This window comes from Dasypus novemcinctus, chromosome 12 (genome assembly GCF_030445035.2).
Source record: "Dasypus novemcinctus isolate mDasNov1 chromosome 12, mDasNov1.1.hap2, whole genome shotgun sequence".
Taxonomy (NCBI): Eukaryota; Metazoa; Chordata; class Mammalia; order Cingulata; family Dasypodidae; genus Dasypus; species Dasypus novemcinctus.
The window spans coordinates 105,792,489-105,819,627 of NC_080684.1; the positions used below are offsets into that span (position 1 = coordinate 105,792,489).

At 53.2% G+C, this 27,139-nt stretch overlaps 1 protein-coding gene across 4 annotated transcripts in view; it reads left to right on the plus strand.

Annotated features, from left to right (window-relative positions):
* Nucleotides 1–27,139, plus strand: part of ARHGAP8 (Rho GTPase activating protein 8) — a 123,245-nt gene that overhangs the window by 27,373 nt on the left and 68,733 nt on the right. For all 4 annotated transcript variants that reach the window (XM_058308916.2, XM_071219104.1, XM_058308915.2 and 1 more), the window contains exons 2-3: nucleotides 10,255–10,365; nucleotides 15,950–16,093. In XM_058308916.2, the coding sequence (XP_058164899.1) occupies nucleotides 10,263–10,365; nucleotides 15,950–16,093 (247 nt within the window). In that variant the 5' untranslated portion in view covers nucleotides 10,255–10,262. The remainder of the gene's footprint in view (nucleotides 1–10,254; nucleotides 10,366–15,949; nucleotides 16,094–27,139) is intronic.

Sequence of the window (27,139 nt, forward strand, 5' to 3'; positions counted from 1 at the left end):
GCTGGGAGAAGAGACTAGGGGATAATGCAATGTTAGCAATCAGGACATTAAAAAAAATAAAATAAAAATAAAATAAAAATAAAATAAAAAACAAAACAAAACAAAACAAAAAAGAAAAAACGCAAACGTTGAGGGCTAGGACATTCAAGGACCTCAGATGGACCTCAGGGCGTGATGGATTCAGGGATGGAAAGTCTGTGATATTGAAGACTCAAGAGGTGTGAGTCTCTGGGGTGTGGGCTACCAGGGTTTAGGGGACTCAGACCTGGCAACCTGAAGTCCGGTTAACAGGGAGCCTGGGAGCACCGCAGTGCATCACAGCCTTCAGGGATCCCCGCAGCTGGGTGCCCCCCCTATGGGTGAGGTCACATCCGCAAACTCTAACCTATGTGTCTGAACCCCGCAGTTCACTCACTCACTTGGGTCTCTTCTGTGGATGTATCACCAATTCGACTTCAGGACCCCTCCCACCCTGTAAGCCCCCGGAATGGCCACCTGGGGGTGCCTCTACACTGCAGCCAATTTAATGACACAGATCAATAGCCAGGCCCAGGGGTGGGGCTCCAGCCAGAAACGCTAATAACAGATTTCAAACCCGAAATTCCCACCCTTCGCAAAATATTCCCCTAATCGGCTTCCAGACGTCTCCCACCCTGCCTGCAGTTGCCCAGGTAGACTGATGTCGCACCAGCCTCCCTCCTCCCCTGTCAGGGGTGGGGATGGGCCCTCTGGAGTGCTCAACAATCTAATCCGTGTTGGCTGAACGCTCCTGCAGTTTCCCTGGGAGGCTGATGGAGTACTGTCCCTTCTGCCCTCTAGAGGGTGGGAACAGATCTACCAATGCCCAACAGTTCAGTCTGTGTAGGTCAGAAGTGCCTGCTGTTGCCCGGAGAGGCTGAAGAAACACCAGCCCCCTCCTATCCTATTAGGGGGCAGGATTTCATGGGAAGGTTTTTAAACAAATTCAATTTCTTTTATTTATTCATTTATTTATTTACCCCCCACCCCACCCCGGTTGTCTGTTCTCTGTGTCTATTTGCTGCATCTTCTTCTTTGTCCACTTCTGTTGTTGTCAGTGGCACAGGAATCTGTGTTTCTTTTTGTTGCGTCATCTTGTTGTGTCAGCTCTCCATGTGGGCGGCACCATTCCTGGGCAGGCTGCACTTTCTTTCGCGCTGGGCGGCTCTCCTTACGGGGCACACTTCTTGCGCGTGGGGCTCCCCTACGTGGGGGACACCCCTGTGTGGAATGGCACTCCTTGTGCGCATCAGCACTGTGCATGGGCCAGCTCCACACGGGTCAAGGAAGCCCGGGGTTTGAACCGCAGACCTCCCATGTGGTAGGGGGACGCCCTACCACTGGGCCAAGTCTGCCGCCCAAATTCAATTTCTTTACTAGACTTTGGACTATTTCGGTGATTGATTCCTTCTTGCTTGAGGTTTTGTTATTGGTGTTTTTCAAGAAATCTAACCATTTCCTCTAAATTACTGAATGTGTTGGCATAAGGTTATTTATAATATTCTCTTATTATGTTTTTTTTTAAAGTGATTTTTTTAGGAGGCACTGGGGATTGAACCTAGGACCTCGTACATGGGAAGCAGGTGCTCAACCACTGAGCTATACCCTCTTCCCCCCTTATTATCTATTTAATGCTTGTAGCATCTGTAGTGATGTCTCATGTCCCAAGCTGTAATTTTAGTTTTGCGTTTGCGTTTTATGACATTTACTTGGTAAGCCACTGTGTTCTGCTCAGTGAATTAAAACACAGAAGTGCTTTTATATGGAAATATGCTCACCCTGCCCTAAGCTCAGTTATTACAAGTGACACATGTGCCCACCAGAGCCTTAGCAAGCCTACTTCACAGGCTGGTGCAGGGTCTGCCCACTGTGAAAAGTAGAATTACTAACAAGCCTTTTCGTGCTGTGATGTGCTAGGAGGGAACATTTACTGAGCTTCAGCAGTGCACCAGGGACCGCGCTCAGCCCCTCCCTGCCTGATCGCAGAACCTCACCATGAGGTGGATGCTTTTATTTGACCCATTTCATAAATTATGAAGTAGAGATCCAGAGAGGTTCAGAGTTTCTAAAAGTCATCCAGCTAGTCAGTGGTGGAACCAGGATTTGCACAGAGGTGGTCTGGACGCAGGGCCAACACTCTTTCTGTCCCTGGGGACAAAAATCTATGCCATTCTGACTCCAAATCCTAAGCTTTTCCTTCCACATTGGCTGTTTTTTTCATCTCTCCCGGAGGGTGGGTAGAGATGGATTTCAGTCTTAGTGAGAAAAAGAACTTAGCAGTCAGACCTGAGCCAAGAAGGAGCAAGCATTCCTGGGAGGTGGTGAGTGACCCATCACTAGAAGTAAGCAGGTAGAGGCTGGCATTGTAGTTTGAATACATTTGTTCCACCTACCAATAAATGGCCTTATAATGTAGTGTCTTGTGGTAGCAGAGCCTGAATGAATATTTTATTTTTTATTGCTATTTCTTCTTTTTTCTACACTGCCCCCCCCTCCTGTTTTTGCTGTCTACGTCTATTCGCTGTGTGATCTTCTGTGTCTATTTCTCTTTTTGTTTTCTTTTCTTGTTTTCTTCCTCTAGGAGTCACCGGGATTCAGTCCTCGGGACCTCTGAAGTGGAGAGAGGTTCCCTGTCACTCGCGCCACCTCAGTTCCTGGTTTCTGTTGCATCCGCCTTGACTCTCCCCTTGTCTCTCTTTTGTTGCATCGTCATCTTGCTGTGTGGCTCGCTGCACGGGCCTGGCTCGCCGTGTGGGCACACCTTTACCAGGAGGCCCTGGGGATTGAATCTGAGTCCTCCCACATGGTAGACAGACGCCCAATCACTTGAGCCACATCGCTTCCCTGCTATTTCTTAATAAACTATCTTTGTCTGTTTCTTAATAGAAATTGCAAGTGGCCAGTCTTTGGGGGTGGTGTGCATAAACTGAAGGTGAAAGGAATGCTCAGGAAGTTTCCCTTGCCTGGCCCCACGTTTTCTGTTCCGTGTGAGCTGGCCTGCAGCTAAGGTGCCCTTGAAAGCTTTCCTGGGTGGTAGTGGGGCCACTGCCCATGGCCTGGCCATCTGCAAGCAGCCTTTCTCTGACCTTTGGATACCCTCAAAGGGGAGGGCAGAAGCCTGAGGGATGATAATCTTTCTTTGGGTCAAATTTTTAGTACCTGAATTCTTAGTACCAAAATCATCATGAATTGTATTTCATTTTTAATCGGTTTACCTGTGTTATGTAGCCATTTTAGATTTTGGAAAATTAGTTTCATTGGTAATACGGAGAAGCTAAGGACCTAGTTGTGGTTTTCAAATTTGCTTTATTTTTCTGCCCAAGCTTTGTCACGCATCCAGAAACCAGCAGCGTCCCTTGTCCTAGCTGCTCCCCGGGGAGAGCTCTCTGCTCTCAGGTACAGCAGACTGGGAGAACTGGGGATGAGAGGGCCACCAAGGTTTCCTCCGAAACTTCAAGGAATTTATCCCCTGAATTTGTCCTAAGAACAAGCTGTCTCTGGAGGCTTCCATGTCCCTTGTTAACATGTAGGCATCTCGTTGTGCTACTGGCAATTATTCCTGCCTGTACAGTACCCCGGGGCCTCTGTCAGGCAACTTTTCAGAAGGGCCACTTGCTCTTTGCAGGTCCTGAAACTGTTTGCTTTTTTAAGATGCTGTTTATTTATTTACTCCTGCCCCCCCTTGCTTCTTGCTTGCTGTCTGCTCTTCGTCCATTCGCTGCGCGCTCTTCTGTGTCTGCTCGTCTCCCTTTGTTGCGTCATCTTGCTGCACCAGCTCTCCGGGGCACAGGCCGTCAGCTCTCCGCAGCGCATGGGCCAGCTTTGCCTTCACAAGGAGGCCCTTTTTGGTAGGTGGGAGCCCAATCGACTGAGCCACAGCTGCTTCCCTGAAACTGTTTCTTTAGCAGCTTTCCATATTCCAGGCGTCACGAGTGTAAACGGGGCCTCACCCCGCATCACCCTTTTACTCTGAGCTATCGAGGCCTTGCTGGCTGGTCCCAGGAAAGGGACTCAAGGAGGGCTTGTGGTCAGCTCTCAGGGCAGGAATCGATGGGTAGGAGGGAGACGGAGGAGGTAGCGGGTGGGAAGAGGTGTTTGCTTGTTGTTTCGTCTGTGCCCCCCGTAGGAACCCCACCCCATGGCCACCTGCCCTGCCCCTTTCCACCCCCCCATGGCTCAGACCACATCACCCCCTGCCGCAGCCCCCTCTGCCCGCCCCCACCCCCTTGGTCACTCCTCCCTCCACGCGGCCACCCTTCCCCTTCTGCCCTGACTCCTGAGTGCTCCCCCACCTCAGTCCCTGCCCACCTCCCCTCCTGCGCTCCCCTCTGGACGCCCCAAGGTCCAGCCACCTCTGTGCACTGCAGGACCCCCGAGGGACCCCTCCGTCCCTGCAGTCAGGGCTGTTTAGTGCCAGGCTCCAGGCCCTGACCCCTGGAGCGTGTCCCACCGCCGGGTGGCGAGTCTGCAGAGGAGGGCCCTGGACGTTGGTGCCACCGCCTGTGCCTCATGGCTCCCAGCGGACACCCACCTTCCTGCCCCCAGCCCCCTTGGACCTGGGCCCCACTGTGGTTCTCGCTTCACAGGCAGGAAGCAGCACTCGGAGGGGCGAATGGGCGCCCAAGGCCACGCAGCCCGGTTGGGTCCTCCCAGGCTGCCACCACCACCCAGCCATCTCAGCTGGCACGTCTGGGGCCAGTGGGGGCCGGCGTGGGGGAGATGGTGGACTTAAATGCTGGGGAGAGCAGGAGGAAGGCTAGGAAGCCAGGAGGACTTCCAACCGGACAGCCCAGGGTGGGAAGCATCTGCGGTCAGGGAGGGACGTCCTTGGTGAAAGAACCACTCCCACCTGGCAGGGCAGGGGTGGTGGCCAGGCCGTCATAGGGGGCAGATCGAAGGAGCCATGGCTAGAGAAGCAGATGTGGCTCAGCAGATAGAGCGTCCGCCTACCATATGGAAGGTCCAGGGTTCAAGCCCAGGGCCTCCTGGCTCGTGTGGTGCGCTGGCCCATGCGCACTGCCACTGCGCGCAAGGAGAGCCGGCCCACGCGGGGATGCCCCCTCCAAGGGTGCCCCCCCGCTCAAGGAGCCGCCCCTTCACAAAGGAGAGTCGCCCCGCGCGAAATTGCAGCCCGTCCAGGAATGGCGCCTCACACAGAGAGCTGATGCAGCAAGACGACGCAACAAAAAGAGACCCAGAGTCCCGGCGCCGCCTGATGAGACTATGAATGGACACAGAGAGCAGAAAACGGGGGTGGGAAAGAGAAATAAATAAATAAATTGTTGAAGAAGAAAAAGAAAGCCATGGCTAAATAGTGTCCCCCCAATTCCTGTCCACCCACAGCCTGTGACTGTGGTCTTGTTTGGAAGTAAGGTCATTGCGGACAGACCCAAGTTAAAGGCGTGTGGGTGGGCCCAAGTCCGCTAGCATGGGCGACGTGATAGAAGAGGGACCTGGGACACAGAGACAGACGCCGGGGGGTTGGCAGTCACGGGAAGCCAAGGGCGCCAGGAGGGCCGGCAGGCACAGGGAGGCGCTGCCCACGCCTTGACCTTGGGCCTCTGCCCTCCAGAGCTGGCGGAGGACCAGCTTCAGTGCCCGTGGCCCGCGGCGCCTTGGCCAGCAGCGGGCGCTACCGCCCCGGGAAGGCACCAGCCCCTTCGAGAGGCTGTTTGGCTCCCTGTTCCCACGTTTCCAGGCTAGACCCCAGAGTAGAACCCGCAGGACCCCCCCCCCCAAAGCTTCTCTGCCCCAAGGGAGACCAGCAGGCTGCGCGGGGAGGGCCTCGGCCCCTCCGGAGGTGCGCGTGGCCCTGCGTCCTCGGCCGCGGCCACGGAAGGACGTCGCGATGGTGTCGTCCTGCCAGGAACGTGTGACGTACCCGCCAGCCCTGGAGGTTCCTTCAGTGCCCGGAGCGCGGGGCCGGAGGAGAGGGCGCAGGTCCCACGAGGAGGCGGGCGGCAGAGCAGCAGGGACACCCCCCCTCCCCGCCCTGCAGGAGGCGGGGCCACGGAAAGGGGAGGGAGGGTGTGCAGGGAGAGAAGAGGGGGCGGGGGAAATGGTTTTGGGGGCACTTGGGGAAACCTAAGGATGGGTGCTTGAAGAAATTAGAATGAAAAATATTGGAAGATAGAAATGACAAGTGGGAAAAAAGCAGGTAGTAAAACAGGTATTAAATAGTCTTGTTTTTGTAAGAAAGTAATGAATCCGAGAACCATCAGTGAAGTCTTCCCAGCGAGGTCTTGGGCGCTAGGAGGGGGGTGTTTTAAATTTGTTTTTCCTTTTGGTTGTCTCTGTAACGTAATTTTCTATAATGTCCACATATTGCTTATGGAAAGACAATAAGTTATTTTAAGAATCCTTTCCAAATGCGGCCACAGCTCCACGCTGGTGAACTCGAGTCCCTGGTTATTTTGATGCCCCTAGAGGTGGAGGGGGCTGCGGTTCTTGGAACCAGGGGAGTTTTCCACTTGCTTGAGGACCTGGGGGATCGGGAGAGCCGTTTTGTTACTGGATTTTGTCTAGGTTCTTGGCTGTGCTGCAGAAATGAATTTCAAGAGCACGTCGGATGAGTTGGGCCAGTAATTTATTCAGGCAGGGAGGGAAGAGAAATGGGAGAAAACAGCAGAGCAGGGGTCCCAGGTAGAGAGGAGGGGACTGAGAATGATAAAGAGGGCTGATTTACAGACGACAGTCCCCCATGATAGCTTATGAACGCCCAGGCTTACTTGCGCGGCCACATGGCAGGGGAAAGGTGGTGAGAGCAGCGCACAGAGGGCAGGAAGGGGTCCACAGGCGAGAGCACGAGGGCGCGTCCTTCAGGCCTTGCGCCTGCTTTTTGAACTGTTAATTCTTCCACCCCTTTGCTAATGGCAGGGGAGGGGTTCCCGCTGTTTGCTGTTTTGATTGGTTACCCCACCCATCAATCCCCCAGTGAGGACCCAATGATAAAGTCCCTGGGGACTATCTGGGGCTTTTCCTGGCTTTGTCTTTGCTCTGGAGGGGGAGGGGGGGTCGCCCAGCAGCCGTCTTGGGGTTGCTGAGTGCCACGGGGACCCTCTGCCAGGCTCCAGATCCATCTGTCGAGTCCCTATCTCACTAGCCGGCTTCAGTTTCTGAGGGCCCAGGTCTCAACAGCAGACATTTTACGGTATCCTGGGTTTTTTCCTGGGCCCCTGTCTAGGAGGCCCCAGGACGGGCAGTCGTTCAGCATTTGTCACGGAGAGGCAATGCGCCTGCGCTGGGTGCTGTGATCAAGTTCTCCCCTTGAGCTGCCACCGCCGCTTGGAAGGCTGTGTCCTTGGAGCTCACGGGGCTGCTTGGGTGCCAGCGGCGTGGGGCAGGCAGGGCCCAGGTCGAGACCCCAGCCTCACCCGGGTGCGGCCCGGGTGGCTTCTCTGCTCGCATCTGTAAAATGGAGATCGTGATAAGCAGGTTTTGTGGGCACTGGATGAGGCGACGTGTTTGAAAAGGCCCTTGGTAGTCCTGGAAGCTTGCGGTCGGCGAAGCCCGGGGCGCACCCATGGGGAGCAGATTCCCCCCTGCCCGTCGGGGGCTGTGGGCAGGACGCGGGCGGCCCCTTCAAGACGGCGTCTGTGAAGACATTTCCGGCCTCGTGTCCAGAGGTGTGGCCAGGGGAGGGAGGCAGGAGGGAAAGCTGAGGCCGGAGTGGGGGGGCCCGTGACCCCTCCCCTGGACCTGGGGGCTCACCGCGCTGGCCAGAGGCAGCCCCGCGTTGGAGCTGAGACTCCAGGGAGGCAGCGGGGCCGGGCCCCAGCCCCCCTCTCCGCCCTCCTGCTGGGGCTCCCCCTTGGTCAACGGCGACGGGGGGCGGTCACCTGCGCAGGAGGCCCCCAGGCCCCAGGTCCGCACGGTCATCTAGGCACCCTTGGGCTCCCCTGATTCCTCTCCTGCCCCCAAATCTGCCCTCCTCTTTGCCTCACAAGGCACCAGCTCCGACCCCTCCAAGGTGGCCTTGGCGTCGGGCTGTGTATTAGCTTCCTCGTGCTGCGTAACAAAGCACCACAGATGAGCACCTGAAACAACAGACACGAATTCTCTCACCGTCTCTGGCCGGAAGTCTGAAATGAAGGTACGGGTAGGGTGGGTTTCATCTGGAGGTGGGGCGATCTGTGCGCTGCCCCCTCCCAGCTTCTGGTGTCGCCCTCCTTGGCTGTCCTTGACTGCAGCCCCCAGCCTCAGCCTCTGTGTCTCTGTGTCCAAATGTCCCTCCTCATCTAAGGACAGCAGTCACATCGGACACAAAGACCCTATTTCCAAATAAATTCCCTTCACAGGCTCTGGGGGGCCTTTGTGGGCACACAGTACATGCTGAATATTCAGGGGTGCTGGGGCTGCCCTGGGCTGACAAGGGGTGCGAGTGGGCGGTTGATCACAAAACATTGCACGATTTGATTGTAACTGTATAAAATGTGGTTCCAAGCGCACGAAGACTGGAGGGCAACAGGCAAAACTAAAACTGTAGCACAGGATTATGGAAGGGTTTTTCCCTTTAAAATAATTCCTTTAATGATGTCATTTCATTTTGCTCTTTAGAAATGAACTGTGACGCAGAGGGGGGTTCGTAGTGACAAAATGGAACAAACCATATTTGTTAAAAGGTTGTTTCTCTTGGTCAAGGGGAAGCAGCGTGGTCTGGGGTCTCTGGCGGTGGCCGCAGTTTCACTCGCTCCCCTGTGGAGTGGGGCCTGAGGTCGGGGCTGCTGGCACACGGAGGGTCGCAGTGGGTCAGTATCCGTTACCTGTCTGTGGCTTAGCCAGATTTGTCCCCAAAGAGTTTCAGAAGCGAAGTTCTTTTTCGTGTGCCCAACGAAAAAGAAAAAGTGCCACTGATTGTTTTGTTCTCTTAAGGGCTGCTAGGGCAGATCTCATCAAGTCTTTCAGTATGCACTGATTTTTTTCAAGGAAAAAAATGTTACCACTCATTTTGCAACAAGGGACAGATTAGCCCTAATCCAAACTGGCTTCAGCTGAAAAGGGATCTTTGCGTCCAGGTCTGGCTGGATCCAGGTCCACAGTGTTTGAGAGACTCGGTTTTTCTCCCTCTCTCGGCTCTGTCTTCTTTCAACGGCTTCATTTCCCTCAAGGCCCATTTGGTGGCCACGTGTTCCACCCTGGGGCCTGGGCAAAGCCTCTGTCACTTACACGGGCTGCGTGTGTGTGCGTGTGAGAGATGGTGTGCGTGTGGAAGAGAGAGAGAGAAGGTGGGCGTGCTGCTGAGAGGGGGCTGATGGGGCTTGGGGGTTGAGCACCCGCTTCCCAGACACGAGGTTGCAGGTTCAATCCCTGGCCCCAGTACCTCAAAAAACAAAACAAAACACAAAACCTATCTGCTGAGAGGGCAGGGACGCTGGTGGCCAGGCAGGCAGCTGCCTGCCCGTGCCTCTTACCAGGTGGGCTCAGCTCATGTGTCTGGGCTCCATCCTGCAGGGAGAGCCTGGGCAGGGGTGGCAGGCGTCGGCCTCCCCCTGCCTCCCTGTGTGGCCTTGGCGAGCCCCCGGCCCTCTGCCACGTCTTTGGGAGGTGACTCCCCTTCTTGTGTCTGTCCCCTGAGCACTTCCCGGGAGTGGAACCTGCCTTCCCCGTGTCCTGGGCCCCAGGGCCAGGCCAGGGCGTGGCTGTTGAATGAATGAGCGAGGCCTGGTTGTCCCCGCGGCCAGCCCCTCTCCCCAGCTCCAGCCACACGGCCCCATCCATGCAGGCCCCGGGGCGCCCGGCTCGGCTGGACCACAGGGCACCCCTCGTCGTCCTGTGGGAACCCCACTTCCTGTGAGCCCCCCGACCACCAGCCAAATCAGAGTCCCCAAGCCTCACCTGGGAGCACCCAGCAGCCAGCGTGTCTTCCTGGGGGACGGGGTGGGGGGCACCAGGTGAGGGGGGCCTGTCCGGGGGCACCAGTGGGGGGGGCAGCGCCTGAGGGGGAGGGGAGCAGATAGGGGCGGGCCCAAAGGCGGGGCCGCTGCCGTCTCCCGGGGCTCCGACGCCCTGGAGCTCAATTTTTGGAGAATTCTCCCATGTGGGAGCAGCTGCTGGGAAGGGAGAAGCCGGGAACTGAGGCCGGGTGGGATCAGTGTCGCCCGGGAGTCAGAGGCGGGCGTTCCCTTTCCTCTTAGGGTGAGCTTAGAGCAGCAGGGCGGGCCCCGGAGGTGCAGCTCCTTGACTCTCAACCCCGGGGGCTTGTGTGTTAACCGCACCTTCTCTGCGCTTCTCCCTCAGGGTGTCGGATGCCCGGACCCCGGGGAGGGGGCGGTGGGATGGCCTGCGCTGACAGCCACGCCTGTCCGGAGAGCACCGCTGGCCTGGACTTGGAGGAGCTGGCCGAAATCGGTGAGTGCGCCTGGCGTCCTTCCCCTTCGGAGGTCCTAAAAAGCAAGGCCCACGAGAAGGTGTCCTCTCCACCCTGTCCCTGCCCATCCCGGCCCCGGCACGGGGGGCTAAGCCGGCTGCTTTGCCCCAGTGCCCCTTTGCTGTGTTCGGCAGCGACCGCACCGGGTGGCACCCAGAGGCTCTCCATTCCGGTTCACAGGGAATGCCCTCTTCCTTTTCACGGCTGCGTAGTACTCCACGGCCAGCCACCCGCAGCTGGCGGACACATAGCGGCCTCGGTTTGCCATCACTGGACGTCCGAACCAGCGAATCTCTAGGATGACGCTGCAGGAGTGGCGCTGGGTCGCGGGTGTGCGTTGGTCAGTGGGCAGCCGTGGCTGGCTGCCCTGCGCGGGGGTAGCCCCCACTGGGCTGGGACGTATGTGAGCGCGCCGAGGCTCGCTGGGGCACAGGAGCCGAGGGCGGGCGTCTTGCGTGTTTCTCTTACCAGCAGGGCGGCAGCTCTTGCCCTGTGTAAAAGCTGCTTGCGTTTCCTTCTGCTATGGATTTCCTTCCTTGCCCGTTTTTTATTTTTGACCTTTTTCTTACTCATTTGTAGGAGTGCTTGTTATATTAAAAAATCGGCCCCTTCCCACCCCCATTCCCCTTTTTTTAATTGTCTTTTTCTTTTTATTATCCCCCTTGTGGCTTTTTGCTTGCTGTCTGCTCTCTGTGTGCATTCGCTGCGCGCTGTTCTGGGTTTTTGCTTGTCTCCCTTTTTTGTTGCGTCACCTTGCCGAGTCAGCTCTGCACGGCACTTACGGCACTTACGGCACTGGGGCGAGCCCGCCTTCACAAGGAGGCCCCGAGCCGCGAACCCAGAGCCTCCCACGTGGTAGATGGGAGCCCAGCTGATGGAGCCACAGCCGCTTCCCTATTGTCTTTTTTTTTTCAAAGATAAATAGATCCCACAACGTTATGTTAAAAAACATAAGAGGTTCCCATATACCCCACTCCCCGCCTCCGCGCTCCTCCCACATCAGCATCCCCTTCATCAGTGAGGCACGGCCGTTGCACGTGGTGAGCACGCCCTGGAGCACGGCCGCACCTCGTGGACCACAGTTTCCATGTGTCACACTCTCCCTCAGTCTGTCCAGTGGGTTTTGGATATATGCAGGATATATAATGTCCTGCATCTGTCCCTGCAGTATCATTCAGGACAACTCCAAGTCCCACAAAAGTCCCATATCACACCTCTTCTTCCCTCTCCCTGCCCTCAGCAACTCCTGTGGCCACTGTCTTCACACCAGTGATATCGTTTCTTCCACTGCTAGAGTCACAATAGTTCTACAGTAAGATACCAGTAAGTCCACTCTAGTCCGTATTTTATTCCTCCATCCTGAGGACCCTGGGATGGCAATGTCCACTCCACCTCTAGATCGAGAGGGGGCTTAGACCCCACATGGCTGATGGATGGGATTCTCCTGCTTGCCGCTGTAGACTCTCTCGATTCCCTGGTGTGGTGGTTGACCATCCTCACCAACCTGTTAGCTGACCTGGATAAGTCCAACGAACTGAAGAGCAGATGTTGCTGCTCTGCTGAAGCTCAGGGCCCAGTTGGCCAATGGACAGTCCAGAGATTCAAGTCTCCTGAGCATATACCAATCCAAGTGCCAACCACAGGTTCAGTAAAAGCGACAGAAGAGGCATGTGTAGAGAGGTCACATCTGAGTCCAGCTCCATCACACGCAGGAGCCCAAATTCCAAAGTAGGGCCCACTGGCAAGGCACTGAACTCCAGAGCCATCTGCCATGACCATAGGACCTGGGTGTCTCCGTAGCCCTCAGGAGCACCCCCACCTGGGGTTGTATCTCCTCTGGCTGTCTCTGGGGTCCTGCTGAGATGTGCGTAAGGGCGACCCCTCTGATGACCTCCCGACTCTTATGACCTTCCCATCCCCACCCCTCTTGATGGGTCATTTGTTTGGGAACATTAGTAATAGATTTTTTTTATCTGTGGAATTTTTTGTGAGTTTATTATTGAATATATTGGTCTTTTCTTCTATAGCTTTTGAGCATGTTTCTTTTATTTTTTAAAAGATTTATTTATCCCAAGATGGCTCTCTCATCCGTCTGCTCATTGTGCTTGCTGTCTGCTCACTTTGTCTACTCACTGTGAGTCCTCGCTGTGTGCCAGCTGTGTCCTGCTCCCAGGAAACGCTGGGAACCAAAACTGGGACCACCCGTGTGGGAGGTGGGCATCCCACCACTTGAGCCACATCTGGTTCCTGCTCGCTGTGTCTCCTCATTGTGTGTCCTTGCTGTGTTTTCTTCTTGTGTCACGTCATCGCATCAGCACATGGTGTCATTCCATTGCCTCAGCTTGTTGTCTCCTTGTCTTCTTTAGGAGGCACCAGGAACTGAACCTGGGACCTCCCACCTGGGAGGTGTGCACCCAATCACCCGAGCCACGTCCACTCCCCTCTTCTATGGCTTTGGGTTCTGCGTCATTGTTAGAAAGCTTCGCCCCGCCCGAGGTTATAGAGTGACCACCAGTGTTTGCTTCCAGCACCGTATGCTCTAACGCTCTGCTGCATTTGCAGTTCATCGGCGGCACAGGGGAGCCGGGAATCCCACTGGAACGTTTTCCTGATGGCTGGGTCCCTGTTCAACCCCAGACCCAAGTCCCTCTTACACCCAGAGATCTGCGGCGCCCGCTGTCGTCCGCGTCTGTGCCTGGGTCCTCTCAGGCCTTCCCTCGCTGCTCCCCTGGCCCATTTGTCTCCTGGTTTCCGACACTCGCCTCTGCGCGGGCCCTGAGCCTTCCTGTGCCATTCTCCCCTCGGCCTTCTTCCGTCCAGTTCCTCCTCTGAGTGCCTTTTCTCAGAGTCTCAGTGTGCTTTTTTTTTTTTTAAATAAAAGCAGTTCCACAGTTGACCGGCACTCTCTACCCACTGAGCATCCCTTCCCCTTCCTGCCCCCCTCCCCGCGGCCCTGGGAGCTGCTTGGTACCTCTGGAGGTGCCGTTTCCGGGTGTCTTATGGGTGCAACCTTCGTCCTTGGGGCTCCTCTCCCTCAGCAGGGTGGCCTCGGGGTCCACCACGCTCCAGTGGGTCTCAACTCATTCCTTCTTCCGGCTGAATAATGCTCCTTTGTGCGACTGCACCGCCCTTTTTTTTTTTTTATCCAATAGCTTATTTTAAGCTATTCCCGTTTTATTTTATTTTTTTCGCATAAATTTTAGAGTCCATTCGTGTAGCTCCAGAAGCAAAACAAAAACCTGCTGGCCTCTTACCGCAGCCATGCTGCGTGGCTGCGTCACTGCGGCAAGGCCTGGCATCACTGCGGCCGGGTCTTTCGGGGGCACGGCGTGTCTTCCCACCTGCCTGTCTACCCGGGATTCCTCCGGCGTGCGGGGCCTTTCCTTCCTGTGAGCCCGGAACGCGGGCGCGGGTCTCACCCCTGAGCTGTGGCTGAGGGGCCCTCGGGGTTGGGGTTGAGGATGTGTCCCCCTTCTGTGCTTAAGGCCACCCCCCAGGGGCCAGGGACCACAGCCCCCTTTTACAGACGGGGAAACCGAGGCTCAGCAACGGGGAGATGCACCCGAAGGCACTCGGGGCCACGCCCAGCGGTCAGGAGAGCCTGTCCTGCAGGTGCCTGGGGCAGCAGGGACCCTGCGGGCGTGCGGGGCACCAGGGGCCACGCCGGGCCGCAGCCCATCTCCTCGTCCACGTCTCTGCAGTGCAGGTTCTCTGCAAGCGTTGAAATGCCCAGAGCAGGGCTCCGGAGGCTGCCCCGGCCGGAGCCCTGAAGTAGCCGCCTTCCGTGCTGCGGCCCCCCTGCCCCGCCTGGTGTGCCCGGCCGAGCTTTATTATTTATTTAAAGATTTATTTTATTTTATTTTATTTATTTATCCATCCCCTTGCTGCTTGCTCTCCATCTACTCTCTGTGTCCATTTGCTGCGTGCCCTTCTGAGTCTGCTTGTCTCCCTTCGTTGCATCATCTTGCTGTGCCAGCTCTCCGCAGGCGCGGGCCGTCACATCTCCGGGCACGGGGCGTCGGCTCTCCACGGGTGCAGGCCAGCCTGCCTTCACAAGGAGGCCCTGGGAAGTGAACCCAGGGCCTCCCACATGCTAGATATGAGTCCAATCGGTTGAGCCACAGCCGCTCCCCCTGGCCGAGCTTTCGACACGCTCCCCAGAACTCCCCATCTGGCCTCTGGTTTCCCCTCATCACTGCTCAGCGCTCTGTTCTTGCCCTAGTTGACGTGCCGGTGTGACGAGGCCACGGGTTTTAGGGGACACGGCGGCGTGGCATGCTCAAATCGGGGCTGCGTTTCTCTGCCACGTGCCGCGTCTTCTGAGGTGCCCGTGCCCGTCTCGGGCCGCGGTGGAGTTAGAGACGCGTTTCCAGCCGTCTTCCTGAGCACGGCCTGGCCGTCCAGCCTCATCCGTGCACTCCGTGCCAGGCGTCCCTGTGCTGGCCCTTGGTGCCCACTGTCCCCGCCACCTGGGATGCCCTTCCTGCGTGACCTGGCCCCGCCCCTCGCCCATGCCTCCACGCCAGTGCCCACTAGCTGGACACACAGCGCCCCTGACACGTTAATCGCCCTCCCCTGCCTGAGTGTGTCCCTGCTGCTGCCCTCGCCCACCCTGGGACTGTCACACTGAGGAGAAACGGGGGCCTTGCCCCCCACCCACTCCCCAGCTGGTGCCTGCACAGAGTGGTGCTCAGTCAGACCAGGATGATGTGCAGCAAGAGGAGGGGGCGGGTGGGGGGCAGGGTGGGGGGCCGGAGCATGTGCAGATGTCTCTTCCTTGTATCCAGGGCTTCCTGGATGGATTTCTAGTAGCTGATTAGCTCAAGGGTTAGCTGGAACAGGTCGGGGAGGAGCAGGAGGCAGAGGGCAGCCCCGTGCTGCAGCCCCCAGGCCTGGCCTCTCCAGGGCCCACCCAGAGCTAGCAAGCCCCCCATCCCTGCAAAATCCCCCCATGGGCTCCCTCTGGGCGTGAGAAGGTGGTCGAGGCAGGGGGGTCTCAGACCTGGCCGGGCTAAGGCTCACCTCCCGTCTGCAGGAAAAGCCAGTGCTCCCTCCCCCGGAGCCCCGGCCCCCAGCCCTGGCAATCCTGATTCGGAGCACCTGCGCTGGGCCCTGGAAGGTCCAATCCCCAAATTCTTTCTCCAGCAGAAAGCATCTCTTAAAGAACCTTGCTTTGTTTGGAATGGAGAACCTTCCCTGCGACAATCAGGCTCTGGGAAGACAGCCCCTTCCTCCTCTTCATTCCCCTCCACCCAGTTTCCACCCCCACCTCCAGCCACTCTGGGGGCTCGGGCAGCCCCGGCGTCCTGCCTGGCTCCAGCGTCAGCCTCTTCCGAGGAGGGCTGGGGTCAGAATTCGGGGCTAGGGCATCGAGTTCACGTCCAGACCCTGCTGCAGTGTCGGCCCGCCACCCTGAGCCTCAGTTTCCACCCCCGTTGATGGGGACGGCCCCATTCAGCCCCCCAGGAGGCCACACCCCGAGCGGGCACACAGGACCCGGGGAGGGGCCCCCACTCCTTATTCGAGAGCACAACTGAGTTCCCCCAACCTGCTTGTCTGCCGCAGAGCTGCAGCGGGACGAGGAGGCGGCGGCTGCGCTGGGCACCACGAGGAGGCCCTCAGCTTCACCCACGGCTGGCGAGGACCCGGCGCTGAGCACAAGCCACCCGTTCTACGATGTGGCCAGACATGGCATCCTGCAGGTGGCAGGTGGGTCCCCAGCGGGGCGGGCCGAGGACCGCTAACAGTGCCAGCCTGCCACTGGGCCCCGCAGGATGGGGTGGTCTTGCCGGGGGCTGCCTGGCTCTGGGGCTGTTGGGGATGTCAAGGACACACTCAGTGGTCCTCGCCCATCTCCCCTTTCCCCTCCTGCTTGTTTGCGTGCAGGTGTTCGGTCTGCTTCCAGCTGTGCCTGTTTGCTTGCAGGTGTTTGGACTGTTTCCAGCTGTGCCTGTTTGAGTGCAGGTGTTCGGTCTGTTTCCAGTTGTGTCTGTCTATGTGCAGGTGTTCGGTCTGTTTCTATTTTGCAAGAGACCACAGGCAGCTGGTAGTTAAAGTTCACCCAGCCCCGGCTGCTGCCAGGGCACAAGCCCTGCTCACTGGCAGAGCCCCTTCCCCTGCCATGTGTGAGAGCTCGGCACTCGGTCAGTGCAGGGTCCCTCCTTCCCAGGCAAAGAGAGACAAGGGAGCGGCCACCCGCTGACCCTGGCCTGAGCAGTTGGCCTCCCCAGAGGACCAGGAAGGGGGCGTCTTGCTCCCAGCTCCTTTGGATCCATTGTGCTGTGCAGGCAACGAAGCGGCCACTTGCTGGGAGCCTCTGTCGTGCGTCCCCGACACGCCACGTAGCGACTCGCTCCACAGGGGCCGTGCTCACAGAACAAAAGGTGCAATAGGAAGAAAATACCTGCCAGTGTTTTGAAAAAGTGATCACTTCCAGTATCTCCTAGCGCACTGAGGCTTTCCTCCACGCTCTAAGGAGCAGGACCTGTGGGAAGGGGTCAAGTTTAATTTTCACAGAGGGAAGCCAGAGCTATCTCTGCTGTCTGAGGAGGGAGGGTAGGGGTTCCAGCGGCTTTGGTGAGCCAAGAATTTGAAAAATGGTGCCAAAATGAGGGCGGGCCAATGGTGAGTGTGGGGGGTGGGGCCGGAGCAGGGAAGGCCAATGGTGAGTGCTGGGGGCGGGGCCAGAACAGGGAAGGCCAATGGTGAGTGCTGGGGGCGGGGCCAGAGCAGGGAAGGCCAATGGTGAGTGTGGGAGGTGGGGCCAGAGCAGGGAAGGCCAATGGTGAGTGCTGGGGGCAGGGCCAGGAGTGAAAGCACAAAGCCCACCCAGGCTGGGGAATCAGAGCAGGAACTGGGAAAGTTCGTTAGATCTCTCCCGTCGGCTGTAACCGCTGAAGCACCCAATCAATGGGGAGCAGGGGAGGGACCCGCGTGTTGGGTTTAGGGTATAAATATCACTGTTTCTTGTTTTCCACACACTGGCCATTTTGTCCAGGTTGAGCGCCAGTTCTTGCAAGATCCTTAATAAAATTCTTTTGTCCTCCACAGTCAGATGAGCTTTTGTTTTCTTACAGGTGTAGCTTTCTTTCTAACAGGGGCCAAGATGCAATGGGTCATTTTCTTAGCCAAGCACCCGCGCTCTGGCTCTCATCACAAGCCACAACTCCCAGCTGCACCCTTAGGAGACAAGCAGAGCAGGTCACGCCTCTCTCCTTTGACCCTGCGTGGTCAGGGTCACTCAGCTGGGGTTTCTCATGTGCTGCTGTGACCCCCAGGCTTCGTACCTGTTAGCAGACAGGCCAAGAGCTCTCCAGGAGTTGATGATCCCAGAGGCATGGACTGAAGAGTTTTTGGGGCACACTGAGCACAGGCAGAGTGAGGAGAGGGCAAGAGGCTGCGTGGCAGGGGGTTGGGAGTGCACCCCGTCATGGTGGGCCCCCGGCATCCTGCTTAGAGGCCCTCTCCGGTTTAGGTGAAGGTAGGACAGTGGATTTGTAGTTGAATTGGGGAGCACGTGGGCCAGCTGCAGAGGCCCAGGTGGGAGTGCCATACCCTGGAACCCAGGACTCACCTGGAATTAGAGCCTTTCTTGCTTAGCCGTTCCAGGCCACAAAAGCACTCACCTGGGGGGGGGAGGTGTGTGTGCAGGTGCATGCTGGCCAGGCAGGGAGCAGGTGCACGCTGGCCGGGCAAGTAAGCAGGTGGATGTTGCAGGGCAGGTGAGCAGGTGTATTCTGGCCAGGTGGGAAACAGGTGTATGCTGGCTGGGCAGGGAGCAGGCATGCTCTGGCAGGGCAGGGGAGCAGGTGGGAAGTAGGTGTGCTCTGGCTGGGCAGGCACTGGCCCTCTGTCTAGGGAGAGGGCTGCTGGTTCTGCTGTGGAGGACACAGATCAGGTGCCAGTAAAAGGAGGGCAGACAGTACTTCAATAGAGCGCTGGCCTGAGAGTGAGGCTGTCTGGGCTTTAGGCCGGCTCTAGTGCTGAGCATCCACGAGAGTGCAGGTGAGTGATCTAACCTGCCTGAGCACTGGCTCTGTAATGGTGCTAACAGCCCCACTCAACTCACAGAGAATCAAGCACCTGTAGGTACCATCCACTCGTGGATTTATGTGTTTTTAGGCACGGCTGTGTGCCGTGGCTTGCTCTGGGTGCCAGTGATATCACAGCCAAGAAACAAGTGAAATTCCCTGCCCTCGTGGAGCTTACATTCTAGTGAGGTGGCGGATAATCAACTGGATAAATGAGTGAAATACATAATTTTCTAAGTAGTGACAGGAATGATAGAAAGAATCAATAGCAGGGAAGGGGGCATGTCCTGCCAGGTTGGATAGAGGGTTGAACGGGTAGGTAAGGTATCAGGGAGGGCCTCCCTGAAAAGGTAAAGACCTATTGGGGAAGAGGGAGATGGCAGGTGCAAAGGTCCTGAGGCAGGGCTCAGCTGGCAATTTCAATGAGCCACTGGGAGACCTGGGTAGCTGGAGTGGAGTAAAGAGGGAGATGATGAGGAGCTATGCTCCTTGGAGCCTCAGGGGCCTGTCAGGCAGGGTCTTATAGGAACAGTGGCCCCCAAGGGAGATGGTGGCCCCGGAGGGTTTTTGTATTTTTTTTTTTAAAGATTTATTTTTTATTTATTTCTCTCCCCTTCCCCACCCCCACCCCCTAACTATCTTCTCTGTGTCCATTTGCTGTGTGTTCTTCTGTGTCCGCTTGTATTCCTGTTGGTGGCACCCGGAATCTGTCTCATTTTGTTGCGTCATCTTGTTGTGTCAGCTCTCCATGTGTGCGGTGCCACTCCTGAGCAGGCTGCACTTTCTTTTGCGCTGGGCGGCTCTCCTTACGGGGCGCACTCCTTGTGCGTGGGACTCCCCTACGCAGGGGACACCCCTGCGTGGCAGGGCACTCCTTGCGCGCATCAGCACTGCACATGGGCCAGCTCCACATGGGTCAGGAGGCCCTGGGTTTGAACCCTGGACCTCCCAGGTGGTAGGCAGACGCCCTAAGCACTGGGCCAAGTCCGCTTCTCCCTCCGGCCCCCGAGGGTCACTCCTCAGCTCAAAAGCTGAGGAGTGACTCCATCTCCCTGAGAGTAACTGGCGCCCTCTGCCTGCTGTTTTGAGAATCGACTGGAGAGGGGGGCAGAGGGCAGGGCCAGGAAGGTTGGTTAGGGAGCAGATGTCACATTTCCAGCAAAAAGAACAGTGGCTTGGACTTGAGGTGGAGAGGAGGGGTCAAGTGCTGGATCTATTTTGAGATGAGACTGAGAGGATTTACCAACAGGCAGGGTATGGGGGGCCAGGGCAGAATCAGGGGCCACCCAGGAGCTTTTGGCTTGAGCATCTCCAAGAATGGACTTGCCGTGTATGAGGTGGCGGCTGCTGACGGGGCTGCTGGCGTGGGAGGGAAGGGCTCAGCGCTGAGCTCGGGGCTGCACACGTCTGCTGTTCTAGGTGGTGGCAGCTGAGGGGGCCGCTGGCGTGGGAGGGGCACCAGAGCTCGGTTCTGGACGTGTCTACCGGGCGTGCCCATCCACTTCCGAGTGGATGTCCAGCCTCCAGGCAGACTGGCCCGTCCAGAGTTCAGGGAACGGCCAGGCTGCAGGTGTGCGTTTGGGGAGGAGACCACTGAGGGGCTGGGTGTAGGTGAGCTGAGAGGGGTCCCAGAGCTGAGCCTGGGCAGGCCAGGGCAGGGAGCCGAGGAGGAGCCAGTCAGGGGCTGGGAGGGGACGCGGAGGTGGGAGGGAAGCACCCAGGGAAGATGACTGTTGGGTGGCCATGTGGCCCATTGTTGTCACTTACTGGTGACCTTGAAGGGAGAAGTTTTCAGTGTTTGCCACTAAGCGTGATGGTGTTTGCCGTTCTTCTCATTTTTTGTTTTTTGGAAATTCTCATATTTTGGAAAATAGTTATCTTTCATAAGACATGCAACTCTGTTATTTATGTTCACATGCAATGGTTTGATTATTCTTATTTTAAAATGAATGGTTTTGAAATTTAAAACAAATTTCTAATATGACACTTCTCTATAGAAATACTGCATTTAAAGAAAAACTCTTCAATGGCCTCAATAATTTTTAAGAGTGTTGGGGGATTCTGAGACCAAAAAGCTTGAGAACCAGTGGCCGTGCAGATGGTCTGCCTTGGTGAATGTTCCTCGTCACTTGAAAATAATTGCCTGTTTTGCATCATTAGGTGGATCGTCCTACATATTTCATTTAGGTTAAGTTGGTGATGCTGTTCAAATCTTCTACACCATTACTAATAGTTTTGTCTACATCTATCATTTACTGACTGAGGAGTGCTAGAAGCTCCAACCATAATTGACAATTTGTACATTTCTCCCTTCAGCTTTGTCCATTAACTTTTTTTTATTAAAATTTTTTAAAATTAAAAATGTAGGTTTTTATAAGTTTACAGAAAAACCATGCCTAAAATATGGAGTTCCTATATACCTCCTCCTACTTCCACCTCACATTAATGTGATACCATTATTATAATTCATGAAAGAACGTTTTTATATTTGTATTACTAACTAGAGTCCATCATTTACATTAAGGTTAACTATATGTGTTGTATAGTCCTGTGGCTTTTTGGTTTTTCATTTTTATTCTAGTAACATAAATTCAACCTAAAAATTCCCCTTTTAACCACATTCAAATATGTATTTCAGTGCTGTTAATTATGTTCACAACGTTGTGCTACCATCACCACCATCCATTACCAAAACTTTTCCATCAACCCAAATAATCTCTGTACAGTTTAAGCATTAACTCCCCACTCCCTACCCACCTCCCGGCCCCTGGTAACCTGTATTCTAGTTTCTGACATTATGAATTTGCTTGTTCTCATTATTTCCTGTCAGTGAGGTCTTACAGTATTTGGTCTTTCAGCTCTGTCCATTTCTGCTTCATGAAGCTTTGTTCCTTGGAGCATGTACACTTAGGATTGCTATGTCTTCTTGATGCATTGGCCTTTTCATCATTATTAAATGGGCTTCTTTATATCTGGGAATACTCCTTGGCTCAAAGTCCAGTTTGTCCACTGTTCAGACAGTCACTCCTGCAGGTGTACCATCTTTCTCGAGATCGGTTGGCAGGTCTGTCTTCTTCCGTCCTTTTCCTTTCAGCTTGTCCCGAGTCTTTCTCTATAAAGTGCATCTCTTAAAACAGCTTGTAATTGGCTCTTTTTGGCCGTTACTGAGAGATGAAGCTGACGGCAGGAACCCCGTTCTCACAGCCTGGTAGGGTCTGCTGAGGAGTCTGTGCTTGCTCACCGTGGCTCTGTGGAAACTTGAGCAGAGGCTCACGCTATCGGATTTGTGCTTGAGAATTATCACTCTCACTGCAGAGTGGAGAGAGTTGACGGCAGCCACTGGAGACGGGAGACCAGCGAGAGAGACAGCGGAGGTCTGCGTTAATGCCAGGGCTGTGGAGTTGTGAGGAGGAGATGATGTTATATTTAAATAACAAAAAACTTAAACTGGAGGTCTCACTGAAACCAAACTGGGAAGGAGCTCATAGGATGGGGTGAGGCTTCTGGGGGGTGGGGCAGAAGGACAGTGTAAGTTAATAGAAGAGGGGGACCTGGGAAGTAGCTTGGTCGTCTTCTTTTTTTAAAGATTTCTTTTGTTTATTTCTTCCTGGCCTCCCGTTCTCCCCGTTGTCTGCTCTCTGTGTCCATTCCCGTGTGTTCTTCTGTGTCTGCTTGTCTTCTCTTTAGGCAGCTTCGGGAACTGATCCTGGGACCTTCCAGAGTGGGGCAGAGACGATCATTCTCTTGTGCCACCTCAGCTCCCCTGTTCTGCTAGGTCTTATTTTCTCTCCTCTGTGTCACTTGTTCCATCATCTTGCTGCGTGTCGCCCAGCACTCCTGCGTGGGGTGGCATTCCCACGAGCCCAGTTGTTTGAGCCACATCCGTTTGCCTTGGTCGTCGTCTTCAACACGCCCCTTCCCCACCTGCTCCATCTATGGGTGCCCCAGGGGGCTGGGCAGGGGGAGTGCCTGCTGGGCTGCCAGAAATGGGTTGGTTTTTACAATGGATTTATTAATTCTCGAGCTTATAGTTCTGGTCCTGGAAAAGTCCAAATCAAGGCACCAGAGGAGATGCTTCTCCCCGAGCTGCCGCTGTGGCGATCCAGCACATGGCGGCATCTGCTCGTCTCTCCCTCTCTTCCGGGCCTCGTTGCTTTCAGCTTCTGGCTACAGTGGCTCCTCTCAGCTTCTCTGCTCCTTCGATTTCAGCTTCTGGCTCTGAGGCCTTCTCCTCTGCTTCTGGGTTCCTTTCTGTCTCTGCAGCTGTTTTTGTTTTTGTTTTTAGGTATCGGGATCGGGGATTGAACCCGGGACCTTGTATGTGGGAAGCCAGCACTCAACCACTGAGCCACATCAGCTTCCTGAGTTGACTCCCTTGGTCTGTTTGCTTGTTGTTTGGCTTGTTGTTTGCTCAGTGTTTTTGCTCATTGTTTGCTTGTTATTTCTTTGTTTTCTTTAGGAGGCACCAGGAACTGAACCTGGGACCTCCTCTGTGGGAGGCAGGCACCCAGTGGCTTGAGCCACATCTGGTCCCCTCTCTGAAGCTTTTTTCCCATTTATTGAAGTATATCACGTATACATAAACAGTAAGTGTATAGCAATAGTTGTGAGCTTACAAAGCAAACATACATAACATCATACAAGACTCTCGTATCTCCCCTACCACCAATACCTTGCATTGTTGTGAGACATTTTTAACTAATGATTAAAGAGCATCCTCAAAATATTACTACTAACCAAAGTATTTTCCCCCAACCCACCCTATTATTATTATCTTTATATTATTTATATATGAACATACATAAACAGTAAGTGCATTGTAAAAGTTGTGAACTTACAACGCAAATATGCATAACATCCTCCAGGGGTCCCATACATCAACCCTCCACCAACACCTTGCAGTGTCGTGAGAAATTTGTTACAAATTATGAAAGAATATTGTCAAAATCTTACTACTAATTATAGTCCTTCTATTACATTTGGTGTATTTCCCCCCCAAACCACCCTATTATTATTTTTAAAATGTATTTTTTTATGACAGAAGTTGTAAACTTACAAAACAATCATGTATATATGCAGAATTCCCAAACAATACCCCTCTATCAATACACCACACTGTGGTGGAATATTTGTTACAAATAATATAATATCATCTGATTGTTACCACATCCATAGTGTACATTTGGCACACTTTTTCCATACTGTTCCATTATCACTACAGTACATCTTTGGCATAGATGCAAGAATATTATATTATTACTGCTAACCACAGTCCATAGGTCACTCCAGCTGTTATTTTTCCCATGCTTCTCCACATTCCTACCACCCTGCAACAGTGATGTACATTTGCTCTAGCTCACAAAGGACACTCTTGCATCTGTACCATCAACCACAATTCTTATCCACCTCTTGGTTTACTGTGCTATTCAGTTTCTAGATTATTCTCTAGCATTCTGTCAATTGACATTGACATACCTAGACTACCATTTTCAGCCACATCCCCATTTATAAACTAGCTGTTCCTTACTATGCATTACAATCCACTCTATAGATTTTCACACTTCTACGGTAAAGCTAATTAAAACTTCTACAACATACAGTATGTATTACTACTGTATGTTGAACATTAGTAGTCCATCTCAGTCCTCCTCTTATCTCCTTTAAGAATCCACCACTGACCACTAGGTCTTGGAGCTATTTTCCTATAATTTCTTTGAGAAGCTTTATGACTTGCTTTTATTTTTAGGTTTTTGATCCATTTTGAGTTAATTTTTGGATAAGGTGTGAGATAGGGGTCCTCTTTCCTTCTTTCGGCTATGGATATCCAGTTCTTTCAGCACCATTTGTTGAATGGACTGTTCTGCCCAAGCTGTGTGGGTTTGACAGGTTTGTCAAAAATCACTTGCCCATACATGTGAGGGTCTGTTTCTGAACCATCAGTTTGGTTCCATTGATCTGTGTGTCTGTCTTTATGCCAGTACCATGCTGTTTTTACCACTATAGCTAGGTAATATGTTTTAAAGTCTGGAGATGAGGGTTTGCTTTTCCTTTTTAAGATGTTTTAGGATATTTAGGACCCCTTACTCTTCTAAATAAATTTGATAATCGTGTTTTCAATTTATTTTTTTTAATGCTGGTGGAATTTTTATTGGGATTGCATTGAATCTGTTATTAATTTTTAATGATATTTAATCTTCCAATCCATGAGCATGGAATGTTCTTCCAGTAATTTAGGGCTTTTTTGATTTTTTTAACATTAAATTGCAATTTTCTGAATAGAAGTGCTTTACACTGTGGGTTAAGTTTATTCCTGACTATTTGAGTTTTATCTGTCATATTTTATTTTCACCACTCTTTTGACACTTTTAGTTACTTTCATTGATATAATCTTCATCTCTAGACTCTCTTCCAGGCCTCTCTCTCCTGTCTTTTCTTTTCAGGCCCTAGTGCTGAGATCAGCTCAGCGATAGGTTGGCTTGAAGGGAAGGCGATGCAGAAATTTACAAAACAAAGGACAGAGAGAAGACACAGGAGAAGAAATAAAGGTGGGACCAGGGGACTCACAGCTTCTGGAACTGAGGGCCTCGACCCTAGTTTTCCCATAGCATTTGTTGGGAAACTTCCGAGAAGCTGATTGCTATCAGAACTGCAACATCATCTACAATAATAGGAACAACTGCAACATCTACAATAAGGAACAGGTTATATAAAATTCAAATACAGTCTAAACTCTTTTTCCCACATTCCCCCCTTTTTGTTTTTGCACATAGGGGGTCACACAAAAACTAGATATATTCCAGTAAGTGTTCTGCTAGGTAAAACGCTTTTCCAGTGCTTTGCAACATCTAACTTACAGCTAGGAAGTCCGGAACTAGCAGCTGATACCAGAATCTTGATTAAAAATAACAAGTGAAAAGTGCTGACCCATAAGGCATTGGTTCACTGATTAACAAAGCTTCCCACATGATATTTCACTTTTAGGTTTGAACAATACTCATTAAATTTTCTCTCAGTACATTCGGTCCCGGGATTGTTCAAATTTAAAACAAGAGATTTAATATGCGTTCAACAAGGTACATTTATATATCACTTACAATTCATTAAATCACTTAAGTACACAATATGTTTCATTATTAAAGTTCTGATTAGTATTCAAGCATTTTGTATGTAATCCATAACTGCAACAACAAACAATAAGACTTCCAACTAGCAGACATTTAATGAATAGACTTTCATTTCTCATGGGCTTGATATTCCCAACTTTCTTTCACTTTCTTTCACGCTGGGTGGCTCTCCTTACGGGGCGCACTCCTTGCACATGGGGCTTCCCTACACGGGGGACACCCCTGCGTGGCACGGCACTCCTTGCATGCATCAGCACTGTGCATGGGCCAGCTCCACACGGGTCAAAGAGGCCCAGGGTTTGAACCGCGGACCTTCCATGTGGTAGATGGACTCCCTAACCACTGGGCCAAGTCCACTTCCCCCCACAAACTTTTTACCTTAATATTAACTTAACTGTTTTATCTTTCATTTTATCCTATGATGAAAAATAAACTATTCATGTCAATTTAAGCAAGAACTATTTTTTATGAAGAAACTTACAGTAATTCTATTAATCAAGACTTACAGGGAAACGGACTTGGCCCAGTGGTTAGGGCATCCGTCTACCACATGGGAGGTCCAAGGTTCAAACCCCGGGCCTCCTTGACCCATGTGGAGCTGGCCCATGTGCAGTGCTGATGCGCGCAAGGAGTGCCCTGCCACGCAGGGGTGTCCCCCGCATAGGGGAGCCCCACGCGCAAGGAGTGCGCCCCGTAAGGAGAGCCGCCCAGCGCGAAAGAAAGTGCAGCCTGCCCAGGAATGGCGCCGCCCACATTTCCCGTGCCACTGACGACAACAGAAGCGGACAAAAGAAACAAGACGCAGCAAATAGACACAGAGAACAGACAACCGGGGGAGCGGGGGAAATTAAAATAAATCTTTAAAAAAAAAAAAGACTTACAGTTTTTATTATTATAGAGATCTCATTAACATTTTAAAATCAGGTAATAATAAAGTGCTTATTTAATTTTTTGGCCATTTGAGTAGAGTGCTTTCAGAAGTTTTTATTTATCAAATTGTATCACTATCCCAAGGTATCAAAATATACACTGACAATTCTTTATTTCTTTTCCTTTTTTCCTTCCTTTTTCTCTCTTTCTTTCTTTCTTCCTTTTTGTCTTTCTTTTTTCATTTCTTTCTCTCCTTTCTCTTTCTTTTTCTATCTTTCTTTTTCTTTTTTCCTTTTTTCTTTTTCTTTCTTGAACAATCACACACACTGAAACAATTACAACACACACACTGACAATGAACAAATAGACAAACACAAAACCAGTTCCAAATTTATTAATCTAGAATTTCTTCATTGCTTCCTTTTATAATTCAACATGTCTTTTTTTTTTAAGATTTATTTATTTCTCTCCCCTCCACACCCCAGTTATCTGCTCTCTGTGTCCATTCACTGTGTGTTCTTCTGTGACCGCTTCTATCCTTATTAGCGGCACTGGGAATCTGTGTTTCTTTTTGGTGCATCATCTTGCTGTGTCAGCTCCATGTGCGCGGCACCATTCTTGGGCAGGCTGCACTTTCTTTCACACTGGGCGGCTCTCCTTAAGGGGCGCGCTCCTTGCACGTGGGGCTCCCCTATGCGGGGGGCACTCCTGCATGTCAGGGCACACCTTGC